Raw genomic sequence first — 15,403 nt, 5'->3', positions numbered from 1 at the left:
ACAGAAATCAACTCGGAGCGGAGGTTTACACTGACGAGGACTAGAAATTGTACGCTATACTTAAGTGCTTAGTGTCCAGAGCCTACATATGTTTCACAGGTCTATAATTTGTAATGGCTGAAAACATGCAAATAACCCACGTGTCTTCTATCACGGCACACGTAGGTGCAATATCCCACATAGCCGTACAGCATAACTTAAATATTACTTTAATTTCCCAGCTAAAATCAATTAATTTGTTCAATGTTGCCATCGCCGGTGGCACAATAATTGGCAAGAAAACCAGTTGATTTTAACTGGGAAATTCTGGTGTGCTTGTATTCAAAAGTCACTTTCAAGTTATTTTGTGCATGTGGCATATTGTGTCTCAATGCGCCACGGTGAAGTATTACGTACGTGTAGGTATGACAAATTCGATGTAGAATTTTGGATATAGACTTTTGCATAGATTATCATGAGAGTCAAGCTTACATCAAATACAACACTTTCATCGGCGTAATTTCATAAATCACACCACATTTGCCATATTATTAACAAACTGGTTAGCAAACTAGCAAACACTTACCATGCACTGCCGTCCTGCTGCTGATCTTGTAAGGCTCCGGGGTGCTTTCGTTTTAAGTGCTCAGTCATGGTGGTTGTGCTCTTGTGGAAAGCCAATTCCGATTTGCACAGGCCACAAAGCACCGTACTTTTATCATTATCTTTCTGTTTAAAATATTCCCATACTTTTGATGCTTTTGCCCGAGTTTTATTACGAGCGGTAGGCTGATTGGGCCCTGCAGATTCAGACATTTTTAAAATGAGGAGCATACAGGTGGATGACAAACCAAGTGATGCATTACTGCCACCTACCGGTGCTTTAGAATAAGGGCCAACGATAATATTACACTAATGGGCTAAGATCAAGGATATTTATACGAACGACTAAGATAGGGGCAAAATATATACCTAAATGACTATTCGACGGCTGAAATAAAACTCGACGGATTTTTATAGTCGAATAAGTCGACTAATCGTTACAGCCCTAGTGATCAGCATCACATGGAGACCGGCAGCAACCAATGAGAGTTGAATGAAGAAGAAGGAAAAAAAAAAAAAAAAACAGGAAGAATAAACAAGACAAGGTTATTTGATTTTCATACGTATTTATTCAAATACCTCAAATAACAATGGTTGTTTCAGGGCAGGTTATTTAAAAGTAGTCTAATACAGGGAAAATTATATTTTCAAATACAAATACTAATTAGTATCTGTAACTGACACAGGTCTGAGCAAAATATGGATACCTACAATACAATGATCATTCTGTGGGATGAATATAGCCTGTGACTGTTAATCACCTCCAACTCTCGCAGCAGTCTTCACCCACATTCTCTTTTTGCTATGCTATTTTTGTTTGTCCGCACAGACGAACACAAACAGCAAAAGCAGCGAGCTTGTAGTGCCCAGGTCCATGTTTGTTTACTTTTTCTCTGGATGGATCACCCACGTTTCCACGAGATTTGGGGAGTTTTGTGGCTGTGTCGGAGATCCCCACAAAGGATTTCAGATCAGTCGTTAAGCGTGTGACCCCCTGTACTTAAGTGATCGTGTAGTGTGCACTCCTTCATGACGCAAAAGACAAATTCAGTGAAAGCTGGTCGTCAAGTGTGAGCTGCCCACTATTCTCAAAATCCGCTGGAGATGTGCTGGGGAAGATTTACTCTACGTTGTTATAATAGAGTAGCCTATATCTGGCACCCCAGATAAAATAAAGAATGCAAAGCTAATTATTTTCATTACAACCATCACAAGTTCCTATAAAAAAGGGTACAAAGTAACAGTCTTTAAGAGCAGAATACAAATATATGAATCAATTATATTGCCTGGAAAACCAAACTATAAATGACCTATAATGCACCATGCCAAGATGCCAGTCGTGGAGTAAAGAGTTTCACTTTTTATTTTAACTGATAGTGAAAGGCAAGGAGAGGTTAGTCATGCTGGGGACTGACACAAGAAGCCTACCCTCTCTGGAATACTGAACTAATATTTAATTATATTAAGTTGATGTTTAAATGCATACACTTTTTTGCAAGGTGGTACTTAAGGCGTCGGGACTGGTTTTATTGTATTTTGTAAAATGGAAATTACACAATTGTAAAGGATAAATCCGGTATGGTTATAGAGATATATAGGTTTAAAAAAGCCTCCTAGTGCACAAATGCTGGTTTTGTATGACACTATGACTAATCAGTTAATAATGTGAAACACTAGTGAGACAAGCAGCAAAAATCTTGATTGCCAAGAAAAATTAGAACATGAAACATAAAATGGCAAGGCTATGTGTACATAACTATAAACTTCCTGAGAAGAATTATAATTGGGCATTGCAAAATAATCAGTCCTCTAATAAACAGTGACAATTTTCAACAAAGATAACTGGATCAAGAATATTTCTTCTACTTTTAATTTGTGACCAAACACAATCATCAGCCTCCCAGGTGTGCAGTTTATTTTTTTTATGCTGTAAGCCCATAACATTTATCACTACTAAAATAACTTGTTTTTGATTCAGTTTCAAGAAAATCATTGTAAACACCGATGTGATTGTCAATTATCTACAGTCTATGTAGTACATACATTTTTTTGTGTAATATTGCGCACTTATAAATACTGTTATAAAAAGGTCTGAGGGGCTTTAAATTAAAAGGAAAGGGTAGTATTATTTTATACAATTAATATTCAAAAGGTTATCTACAAATCAGGTTTCCAATAAACCATTACTGGTTACTGTTTAGCATCCAAAGTTATGGAGAGGGCCACATCTGGTTCCAACAAGAGTCTTTTCACCTTCTCATGAAACTTCTCTCTGTAGTGATTAAACTCCATGATGCTTTGAGGCTCCTCCTTAAACCAAAATTTATCAAACTCATACACAAGGTAACCTGTGGAAAAAAATATATATATATATATATTAGTTAAAATCTTTCAGCTGTCTGAAAAATGTACGTCATTAGAACAATAATCTAAATACAACATTCCCCACCTATAACAGTTAATTCTGCACGCATTTCTCACTTTCCTTTAAGAACAACTAAAACAGCAAGCGGTCAGTTTCCCAGTTGATACATTTAAAAATAGAACAGTGGACAAACACTTATGCCTCGGGTCCACTGGCTTAAGCTCCGTGTCGTGCCATGCCATGCCATGCCATGCCGGACTAGTCCCAGAGCTTTTTTGTAAAACCAGGCCATTGTGAAGTTCATCCCCTCTTATGGGAGGAGCAGCGACTGTGGGTTTGGCTTGTGTTTCGTTTCCATTAGATTAACTAACTGCAGGTTGGAAACTTCAGCAGGTTTCCAGGTAAAACTGAGAGAAACATTGCTGCCTCCTAGTGTAGATCAGTACTCACAGTATACTTGATGAAAGTGCTCCATCTGAGGATTTCCAGAAACCACATTGTAGAAATGGGTCTTGAGAGCTCCACTCTTAAGCAAACTGTATGCCATCTCTGTAAGATTTATTCCAACTATAGCATAGGAATACCTGAAACATAATAAGAAAAATTACAGAGGAGAAAAATTACACCTTGTTCATCAGGATCCTCTTACGAAATTCCACTTCAGTATTACTACTATCCCTTTCAATGTATTGGCTGGACTGACAGTGGTGCAAGCAATGCCTTGTTTTTATTATGCAAGTAATACTGTTCCTAAGGTAAATACATACAAATAATAAAAAACACTAGCTGAAAACATATTAGATCAAATTTCAATCCTGCTGTTGAACTCATAAATTACATCAGGCAATATCTTATCTGCCAAGTTTCCCAACTTTTGTACAGTTACAGCATTGCTCAAGAAAACCATTAGCCTCTTCAATTTGCAGCACTCGGCCCTGATAATGGAGCCTTCATTCCAACACAGAGCAATTCAGTACAGAAGACGCTGAAGCAGATTTTGGCTCAAGAAAATCAAGTTTAAAAACAGCGACAAGATCTACTGTTTAAACCTTTCTTTGGGTTAACAAAATAACAGAAAATAGGCAGAAAAATGTACTTGGAAGAATTAGTCTAAATTCAGTCTTCAACCTTGATAAATACTGGATTCCCGTTAGTTTCAAGCTTCAATTTGTCCTTCAATAGCTAAAGCATACAGCATATTGTGGAATCTTGACAAACTGGTCCCTAGCACTTCGTCTGAAAGGTCTGCCTAATATCTGTACCCTTTAATAACAATGACAATTATAATCAATCTATAATGTACAAAAGACTACTTTTAAGTATCTTACCCCAGTTTTGGATGATTTGAGTGAGACAGGACCTGCCGTGCAACTTCAGTGTGATTCTCACTAAAGAATCTGGAAAAAGAAAAGGAAATAAATATATTCTATAAAAATGAACACACCACAACAAACACCATCTTGGGGCCCCTTGACCATATGACAGAGTTCAGACATTTGTTAGCATTCTGTGTTCCCCCATGCCGCATCCTCTTCAGTAGGCAGTCATTGCTCATCCTGTGGTAGACAGACACCATTTTCTGTGCTACCTCGCTCTTCAAGTATGTATGACCTGTCTGGGTCTTGTGGCTGGCTGGATCCTGACCAGATTAGATGGCCTCTACATCACCCTGGTTGTTGAGGATGGCGCCCCTTTAATAATTTTGCAGGCTCTACATTTCAGTGTTGTCAGTTTGCCTAACCCTCTCCCCCCACTTTTCCTTCAACACACATGTACGGCAGTATGAAGACAACACTTCACAATCTATGACTAGATAGATGGAAGTGAATCCTCTCTTGTGCCATGTACATCAAAGGAGGCTCAAATATAGTTCGCACAACACTGACTCCAGTCTGGGCCCCTAAATCAGTTATGTTACAATACGTAACAAGAAGGAAGTAAATAAGATTCTGAACTGGCAGTGCTCATCGGGGGAGATTATTATTGGCATGTCGTGTTAGGCAGGGTGGAGAGGCTGGCATGAGCTCTAGCTGCTCAAATCTGTATATCATACACTTTCCAAGCTAAAACTTGCTATAGGCAAACTGGGTACTGACAGAAATATCTGTGCATCACTGCATCAGCATAAGGATCAGTGCAAAATGCCAGTTTATTTTTGTCTCTAATAAGTGCACTGAAACACTGCAATTATTTCTAACTTTGCTACTTATGTTTTGAAATAAATTATTTCCCATAGACGTCAGATGCACTTAACACACCAAGGACAAAGCCTTTTCAGGGATCAATATGGTCTGGCATTAAGTCATAGGTTCTTGTGTTCAATCCATTTGCAGACATTACTTAAATGCTCAATGCTTAATTAACAGCAAGGAAGAAGCGGTAAGCTCACTTCACATACACCATTAATCCGTTCATATACACTTGAGTATTGTTTTGCTAATAATATCAATTGGCTTGTTTTAAAGAAGGATTTTTTTTTTTTTTTTTTTTTTACATACTATGACAGTTTATACAGATCAGGCTGGAATTGTTTGCTTAGATTTAATTGTGTACCTCAGTTAGAATTCAAATAAATCTAAAATTTAGTAACAATATAAAATGATTGCAACCAATAGTTCAGCCGATTCGTTTTTTGATTTTAATGAAATACCAAAAAAACAATACCAGCTTCATGTCTTCATTTCAGAGCATTTCATTAGCATACAGCACACAAACTCACACAAGATTGGACAAGCCCAGCATGCCCATTCCTCTGAAGTCAGTTTTAGGGTCATCTCCTTGGAAACCAATATCTCCCCACTGCTTAGTGACCCTGGATTCCAGCCTCACTGTGGGCATCAACAAATTCCATAACTGTCAAAGATAATTACAAAGACACACAAAAACGGTCACAATTAGAAATGATAACGAAAAACAAATTCAGTAATGGGCAAAAGACAAGACGCAGCCATTTTCATGTCGTAGCAACATAAGTGATACACGATAAAATGTTGACATATTTAATTTTATATTCCATAAAACTACTTACTATGGACTAACTTATACAATGATTTTTAGTAAAGAAGGATTATTTCATATTTGATTTTTTTCACTCCAAATACTCAAAATGTCCTGTGGTGTGACTGTCCCCGGAGGTGTGCAGTTATAAAAACTCTGAATAAACTCAATCTTGCATGCATGGAAAATGCAATTTAAGGCTCCTAAACTGATTCTGCAGGGGTTTCCTATGCTAGTATATCACACCATTAAAACAAATATAAATTTCCACTTTTTTATCTAAAAAAAAAAAGTTGTCACCAAAATCAATGTCCTATGGTGTGACAGTTAATCTGCCAAGAAATTCAAGCATTTAAACTGCACTTAATGTTGGACAACAGGAAGTCAGCATGTCTTAGGAGGACCCCCTGCACATGCATGAAGATAAGTCAATCTCTTAGAAATATAATTTAAATCACCATCTATACTTCCCTGTAGGGCGTGTAATTGTTTTTTTGTCCTTTGGTGTGACACATAGAATAGGAATGTATCATTATTTTTTTAAATGGCCTATATTGCATTAAAAACAATGCAAAAAATAGGTTTTGGTCATAGTAATAACAGTTACACATATATATTTTATATTTAAAGTTGTTATTGCAACAGCAATCATCATATACACTCACCTAAAGGATTATTAGGAACACCATACTAATACTGTGTTTGACCCCCTTTCGCCTTCAGAACTGCCTTAATTCTACGTGGCATTGATTCAACAAGGTGCTGAAAGCATTCTTTAGAAATGTTGGCCCATATTGATAGGATAGCATCTTGCAGTTGATGGAGATTTGTGGGATGCACATCCAGGGCACGAAGCTCCCGTTCCACCACATCCCAAAGATGCTCTATTGGGTTGAGATCTGGTGACTGTGGGGGCCAGTTTAGTACAGTGAACTCATTGTCATGTTCAAGAAACCAATTTGAAATGATTCGACCTTTGTGACATGGTGCATTATCCTGTTGGAAGTAGCCATCAGAGGATGGGTACATGGTGGTCATAAAGGGATGGACATGGTCAGAAACAATGCTCAGGTAGGCCGTGGCATTTAAACGATGCCCAATTGGCACTAAGGGGCCTAAAGTGTGCCAAGAAAACATCCCCCACACCATTACACCACCACCACCAGCCTGCACAGTGGTAACAAGGCATGATGGATGCATGTTCTCATTCTGTTTATGCCAAATTCTGACTCTCATCTGAATGTCTCAACAGAAATCGAGACTCATCAGACCAGGCAACATTTTTCCAGTCTTCAACTGTCCAATTTTGGTGAGCTTGTGCAAATTGTAGCCTCTTTTTCCTATTTGTAGTGGAGATGAGTGGTACCCAGTGGGGTCTTCTGCTGTTGTAGCCCATCCGTGTGTTACTACTAGTGTTACTACTGTACTGAAAAAGATGATTGATTTCTCAATTTGAATACAAGACAGTGGAAATGTGTAGTTAAAATTGCAGAGTGTGGATACAATTCACAAAATAACAGGATTATAGGATATAATTAATTGTGGTTTTGTGTAAATGCCTAGTGATGTTGCTCATCACTTGACTTATTTTGTGAGTGCACAAAATACTTGACTGCGTTGATTTAAAGATTACATCTGTAAAGTAGTCCAATGAACAGACCCCTACCTTTAAAAGCATGTTTTCATGCTCCTTCATTTCAGAATTGAATGTTTGTTTTCGGAGATCTTCTACAGCTACATACAGCTTCTTGTAACCAGATATTTGAAGTAAACAAACATGCAGATTCATCTTAAATCTAGAATAGGAACAGTAAAGAAACAGGAGTTTAATCTTCCTTCTTCAAGTTTACCAAATGTCAATTTTGTTTTTGTTCAGTGTAAAGTATACTTTACAGAAAGTATAATAATATGCATTCATTATTTTTCACAGTCACAATCAGAGTCCATTGTATTTCTTAGTAAATATTTTCAGGGCACATACATCTGAGCAAATAAATTCTGAAATATAAACACAGGAAACACATGTAATTCATCATCACGATTTTTGATGTTTAGCTTCGTTATGCATTCTGTTTAATTGCCACTAATACATATCGATAATTATATTTGCAGCCAAAATATTCAACTTGAGAATTCTGAGTATTTGGGAATGGGTATTTCACTTCACCCAAACAACATGCATGAACAATGACAAGATAGTGTAGTTTTGGAGTTTAGACTTGGAGACTTGTGTGTTAAACCTTACACTAAGGGGACTATTACATCTTTCATTAGAGTAGAACCTAAACTGTGTCTGTATTTGTAATCAAAGAGCATCTTTTTTGCTGTGTTTTCAAACTGGAGTGAACTAGGAGATCCCAATCGTTCTTTAAATCCCAGGCAGTAGAACAACAACTGCAAGATTTTTTAGGAAGATGTAATCTGCACCTGTTAACATTTTCAAACTTACTTTGGATCCTTCTGTTCACTAACATTTTTTTCCTTCATTATATCTTTGACGCACTTCTCCACCTCATCTTCTTCCACAGTCACTGCACTCCTTAAGACCTGAGAGAGCAAAGAATGCAGAGGATCACTACTCCATTAACATCAGAAGTGCTTCTTCCACTGCATAAGCCAGTGCTGTTCACACCAGGCGTACTGGGGGTGATAAAGGCTAGGAAACATCTAGTGAAGGCATTAAGAGATGGGTTACTACCAGCACAATGGTAGTAACACCAATTAAGAGGCAGCTCCTTGTTTTAATTCTTTAAATATTAGTATTTAATCAGAACAGGATTAATACAGTGCTCATATAGGATTTTATTTAACCTTGGTGCCTTTCTTACCTGGCTTTTTGAGGCTTCCAGAGAGTATTCTGTAATGACATTAAAGACAGAAATGTAAGAACCAAAAAAGATATACACTGGAACTAAAAAAAAAAGTTACTTATAGAATACTTTTTTTGTTAATTATAAGTGTGGGGTTGTTTTTGATATCCCAATCAAAAAGGGATAGTAGGTGTAGGTGGAGAATAATAACGATCCATACCAGAGGGTCAGTGCAAAAAACAACCAGGCTTGTTTATTAACAAAATATAAAAAATAAAGAAATAGAAATAGAAATAATAATAATAATAATGATCCACAACTAAACTCCCAGGCTTACATAAATAAACGAAATATTTACACAAACCCCAGCTCCCTGTCACAGCCTCGCCACAAGCTGTATAAACCCCCCTCCTCCAGATCTAAACTAGCCATTTAAATAGTTCCCCACAGCCCTACCCTAATCGGGCCATACACCACTAAAGCTGGTGGATACAGGGGTAGCCAGTTAAGAAAATAAGCCATTAAATCAAAGAGTTTGACAGTCCAGTAGATTCTTATGTATAGAGAGTCTCCAACATAAATATATTACATACTAGAGACATCACAGTTCTCTCCTAAGATTATATCATTCAGGGTGCAAATACTCCCACCCCTCCAGTAATAACAGCATCAGACGCCAATACATACAGTGGCGCGCAATAGCGCGCACCCTGATAAGCAGGCTCGCGGCACGGCGTGCGCCCCCACCCACACCCCCACCCACACTCCAGGAAGCACAACAAAGGGACGCTGCCGAAAGACATCAATGCCCCCTCCCACTCTGTAAGTTTACACAAGTTTAAATACTCCAAAACATCCTGCAGCACAGATATAAATTTAATGATAGAGATAAAATATATAAATTCTACTCCAACAGACTGCATTCATGTTTCATTACAAATCGCAACAGGTATGAGCGAACAACACCGCAAAGCCGGTAAACGTGAGCTACAATGATAAATATAGGACACAGGATAGTGAAAAAGGTACAAATGAACCTTTTCACATTTCCCTTCCCCCTGAAGACTCGACGTCTGGATGACGAGACAGGAAGTCTGCCACGGTGTTCAGCTTTCCAGGCCGATAGGTTAATTCCCAGTCCCACTTTGACGCCTTTCTAAAATCAATACAAAACCTAATACTCCCATCCTTCTTGGGAACCAGGACAATAGGGTTACTCCACTCAGTGTGTGGCCTTTCAATGACCCCGAGGGACTTCATGATCTCCAACTCTTTCTTAAGGACTGGGAGGAGGCGTTCTGGAATCCGATACATCCTCTGCCTTACAGGAGTCGGATCTTGAGGGGGATGTTATGTGCCACTAAGGGCGTATAACCAGGCTTGTCATGAAACAGGTCTGGTGGGAAGATGGCCACAAGATCAGCCAGCTGCTGTACATTAAGATGCGAGAGGTCAAGGTTGACAGCAGTGCTTTGAGCATTAGAAGGGAAGAACTGCTCAGTCTGGTCTTCCTCTTCTTTGACAGCACGAACAAAAAGCTGTTGACTGACAGGCAGCTCCCGTGCCTTCCATGCCTTGAGGAGATTAACATGGAAAGTCTGCATAGGCTTCCTACGCTCTAACATCTCAATTTCATAAGTGGCAGGCCCCATCTTCCTTAGGACTTTATAGGGTCCATGCCATTGGGCTAACAATTTATTTTCAGTGGTAGGCAGAAGCAACAACACCTCCTGTCCTGGCAGGAAGACTCTAGGATTAGCTTTTTTAACAAACCAGTCCTTTTGTTGCCGCTGGGCCTTCTCCATGTTTTCCCGTACCAACTCCGACATCCCCTCCATCTTTTCCCTCATTTGCAGTACATAGTGCAGAACTGTGGTTGGCCCAGAAGCTTCTCCCAGGCTTCACGGAGAACATCAAGGGGTCCCCTCACTGGCCTCACATTGAGAAGTTCAAAAGGAGGAATACCCAGTGGAGGCTTGAGGGTCCTCTCGGTAGACAAACAACAGGTAAGGAAGCCATCGGTCCCAGTCCTTGCCATTCGCAGCCACATACTTCCTCAGCATGGTCTCTAATGTCTGATTATAATGCTCCACAAGGCCATATGTCTGCGGGTGGTAGGGAGTGGTCCTGATACCCCTAATGCCTAACAGATTATAAACCTGATGAAGGGTCTTAGTTACAGATCAGGGCACAGCTTTCCTGTCTATCTCCTGAGGAATCCCTACACAAGAAATATGCCATTGCCCTGGCAGTTATCCTATGGAGTGGGAAGGCCTCTGGGTAATGTGTTGCATAGTCACAGAGCACTAAAATGAACCTATGACCACACTGACTCCTCTCTAAAGGGCCTACAATATCCATGCCTATATGAGAGAAAGGAACAGTAATAATAGGCATCAGTTGTAGAGGAAACTGCCAAACCCTTTTCTGACTGGTCAACTGATACTCAGGGCAGGTCTTACAATACTCCTGCACATCGGTGTATAACCCTGGCCAATAAAAGCGATTAACAATGCAGTCTAAGGTCTTAACACTTCCCAAGTGACCTGCCCAGGGAATGCTATGGCTCAAATACAATACTTTTGTTCTCAAACTATGGGGCACTACAAGCTGCTCTGGAGCACCCCCCTCTGGCTTATGATATAACAACCCTTCCCTCACTACATAACTCTCCCCAGACAAAGTGGGGGCTACATCAGTCTTCCCACCATCTATCTCAGTGACTTTACTGAATGCATTTTTTTAAAGTGGGGTCATTTTTCTGTAGCCGGCCTAGATCTCCTGGTACCTTCCACCAACCATCCCCTTCTGACTGCACTGGATCAGGCTCGCGGAGAACTAACTCTTTCCCAGCCCTGACTGTACCCAGTAGCCTCTCTTTCCGCCTCTGACTCCGGCTCTTCATTGATCTATCCCTAGACTCATAATCACAGGGAATCTCACTCTGGCTAAAGGGCATAACCTGAAGAAACTGCTGCTGGGATGACTGACTTGGAGCCTGCTTAACCGGCTGTATAGCTTGGAATCTGGTCACTACCATATTAACAGGCTTACGAGCCTGCACCAGCTCTGGGAGGACCAACACATCTTGCCCCAACACCACGGGATGGCTTAGGCCCTTAACCACCCCCACTGGTCTGTCCCTGCACCATTAAATACACCTCAGCTGTGGGTTACTCATGCTCATCTCCATTAACACACCACACCTTTAAACTCCCTACCCCTCTCTGGCCCAGACTCTCTACCAAGTAGGGCTGCACTAACGTCTGGGTACTACCGGTGTCTAACAAGGCTGTGGCGGGTATATCATTGACCGTGACGGGTACAATCTGCATCCTACCCAGAACCTCCCGGGTTTCCTCCCCATGGGTGGCTGGACGGGGAACACAACATAAACTGGTGCCTTTGGCCTTAAGGGCAGGACATTCTGGCTTAATGTGGCCCTCCTTTCCACAAAAATAACATATAGGTAGCCCTTGCTCTGTTCTGCCTGTAGGGGTCTGGCTCTAAACATCCTGGAATCAAGTTGTCGTTCTGGAAGTCTACGATTATTTCTACTTCCCTCACCTACAGGACCACTTCCCCCACCAAACCCCTCAGACTTACCCCTATTCAGAGATGGTTTGGAGATCCTCTCATAGCGGAAGTTCTTCGGAACCCGACAAGCAGAGAGGAGTGACTCCACCAGCTCAGCAGCTTGCTGGCCAGTCTGTGGGCTGTGCTCTTTTACCCAAACTCTCACTTCATGAGATCGAGTGCAGAGAAACTGCTCCAAAATCAAAACCTCTCCAACCTGCTCCACTGTTTTTCCTGCTGGTTTTAGCCATTTCTGATACAAGTCCTTAAGACAATTGTAAAGTTCACGGGGAGTCTCCTCTAGCTGAGTATCGGGCTCACAGAACCTTTGGCGGTATACTTCTTCATTAATTTCATATTTAATCAAGATGGCTTCCCTAACACGATCATATCCATGGCTACATAGGCACTGCGGGCCTTACCGGTGAGAAAGGGCACCAGATGCACCACCCACTCTGCCCTCGGCCACCTATAGGCAGTAGCGAGCCTCTCAAAAGTAGTTAAATGTTGTTCTATGTCATCCCCATCTTCAAGTTTGGGAACTGCTGCTCGCATCCAGGGGTTAACACCAGCAGATAGCTGCTGGCATTGATTCAGGAGCTGGTGGGGCCTCCACTGTTAGCTCCCTTGCCTGCTGCTGCCATCCTCTGAGGGTCTGCCCTTGCCTCTCCTCCATCTCATCACAGACCTGGTTCAGTTGAACCTGAACACTTCTCCATCGCTGCTCCTGCTGATAGGCCAGCTTCTCCTGGGACCTCATGGACTTGTGGACTAGCTCATAGAGTGCTGCCAACTCACCATGCGACGTTCCCACTCGTCGCACTGGCTCCTTCTCCACCACACTGCCCATAGCTCCCTCCATGATTTGCTCCTCCTCTTCATAAGTTTCCTCTTCCTCCAGGGAAGCCTGGCTGCGTGCCACAGGATGTGGCACCCCCATCAGGCTCTTGGGTGGCATAGCGGCACTTCTGGTAAGGTAACGCTTCTCACGTAACTCCAATGTCTCCTTGGTCAGCAAATCCCACCGCTGCCACCAAATGTGGGGTTGTTTTTGATACCCCCACTACAAAAGGGATAGTCTGTGGCAAGGCACTGGTGTAGGTGGAGAATAATAACGGTCCATACCAGAGGGTCAGTGCAAAAAACAACCGGGCTTGTTTATTAACAAAATATCAAAAATAAAGGAAGAAATAGAAATAATAATAATAATGATCTACAACTAAACTCCCAGGCTTACATAAATAAACAAAATATTTACACAAACCCCAGCTCCCTGGCACAGCCTTGCCACAAGCTGTATAAACCCCCCTCCTCCAGATCTAAACTAGCAATCTTCAAATGATTTGATTAATTAATGTGTTCATATTTTTGATTGTGTTTAAGCCTAGAGCTTCAGTTTAAAGTTTTAAAAGTAGATCTTCAACAGAGATGTGTAACCCACAGAATTGGTTTTACAGTGATTTGTAGGCTGCAAAGATAAAGTTTGATTTACACATGTATGGATTATAGAGTGATGTAACCAGGTGAAAGCCTCCATAATATACCATTCGAAAAACAACATCTCCTTTAGCAGTTGGATCACACAAAATAAAAAAATAAATTAAATAACCATTTGTTCTTGTTCTTTCATAATTATTACACTATCTGCATAAACATTCCTTTGTAGCACTTTAGCACATGGAACACAATATGATTTGATTTTCACATCAATAATGGTGTAAATACATAGACATGGCAATACTTTGCAAACTGGTCAATTTCAATTCCAGTTTGAATTAACTTCAACACTGAAGTCTGTCCATGATACCTGTTTTTAAGGTCCTGGTTGCTCCTTGATCATATCCATCACAGATCCGCTGCAGCTCACATTTCCCTGTTATCTGCCTGATAAACCACTTCAGCCAAAATCTCAAGAAAGACGTGTAAAGATACTGCCAAATGTAGGTGAACATCTGAAAAAGGGGAAAGGTGTGAAACGTTACCATTAATTTCCACTGTTTATTTATTTATAAGATTGTTCATTATTTATGAACTGTCCATTTATAAATTGAAATCTTAAGATGATACACACACAAAACAATACAAAATCACGTTCGATAGGGTCCAGAATAAATGTAGTTTTTAAGAGCTGAATATTGCTGTTATAGCACTTTTTAAAGGGAAAACAATAAAAATGTACTAATGTGTAGGTTTGTATATTGTCACACTGCCAGTACCAACCAATGGACGTGATAACTAATACTCAATAGCTATGACACAAGTGTAGCACAGTTACCCAGAAAATTAATGACATTTGAACTTAATTAGTAGGTATCTCAGTCCCTGTTTAGGGTATCTAATATCAATACAACAAAGCACCATCTTAAACTGGCCAGTAACGCACGTTTTAAATTCGATGATTCGCAGATTTAAATGATATCAATGATATCAATATATTTCAATACAAGTATAGACACTACATTCTTATTAAGAAAGTATTATTATTGTCAACCGGGGAGGAAGGAGCATCAGGTTCTTGAAAAGCACCGTTTTACACAGACATTTCACAGACAAGTAAGGAAAAGTCACAGTTAAGGGGAAGCTTTAAGGCATATTCAAACAGCAATAATAATAATATACTGTAATGTTGTTATTATAGATTATCACGTGGCAAAATCGTATAGTTACCGTATGAAACTGTGTGCAATGCCAGCCAAAGCAATATCCTTTGCCAACTGAAGACAAATAGTAAAACAACCAGCAAACGATGCGATTAAATCCCAATTATTACACGTAAGACGTGTCCACTGCCAGCTACCTCAGTTCATTCACTGTGTATGATGTGTGCAAACAGTGGTGTCGTTAAAAGCCCCGGAAACAAAACTAAAACGACGCATGCGCGGACAGTCGAGATGACGCAGCGAAAACACACATGCGTGTCGCGCACATTTCCGCAGTTCTGCGCGCGTCTGCGCTGCTCAGCCAATAGGATCAGAGGACATCTGTGCACACATGCGGAAATTGCACGGCAAGACTGCGACCATGGTTTCTCCCGTTGCTTTTTCATTTCATGGTGTGACTTGAGAGACTGTCA

At 40.5% G+C, this 15,403-nt stretch overlaps 1 protein-coding gene across 1 annotated transcript; it reads right to left on the bottom strand.

Moving 5' to 3' along the window:
• Positions 1 to 2,085: 2,085 nt before the first annotated feature.
• elmod2 (ELMO/CED-12 domain containing 2) lies at positions 2,086 to 15,192 on the bottom strand. Its single transcript, XM_066718384.1, has 9 exons — positions 14,998 to 15,192; positions 14,138 to 14,282; positions 8,773 to 8,801; positions 8,394 to 8,491; positions 7,611 to 7,740; positions 5,667 to 5,800; positions 4,276 to 4,344; positions 3,398 to 3,531; positions 2,086 to 2,930 (listed from the first exon to the last, which is right to left on the bottom strand). The coding sequence occupies exons 2-9, from the start codon at positions 14,280 to 14,282 to the stop codon at positions 2,773 to 2,775; spliced, it is 897 nt and encodes a 298-aa protein (XP_066574481.1). The 5' UTR covers positions 14,998 to 15,192; the 3' UTR covers positions 2,086 to 2,772.
• Positions 15,193 to 15,403: the final 211 nt, after the last annotated feature.

Source organism: Amia ocellicauda, chromosome 12 (genome assembly GCF_036373705.1).
Source record: "Amia ocellicauda isolate fAmiCal2 chromosome 12, fAmiCal2.hap1, whole genome shotgun sequence".
NCBI lineage: Eukaryota > Metazoa > Chordata > Actinopteri > Amiiformes > Amiidae > Amia > Amia ocellicauda.
This window is presented reverse-complemented; position numbering and strand designations above follow the sequence as displayed.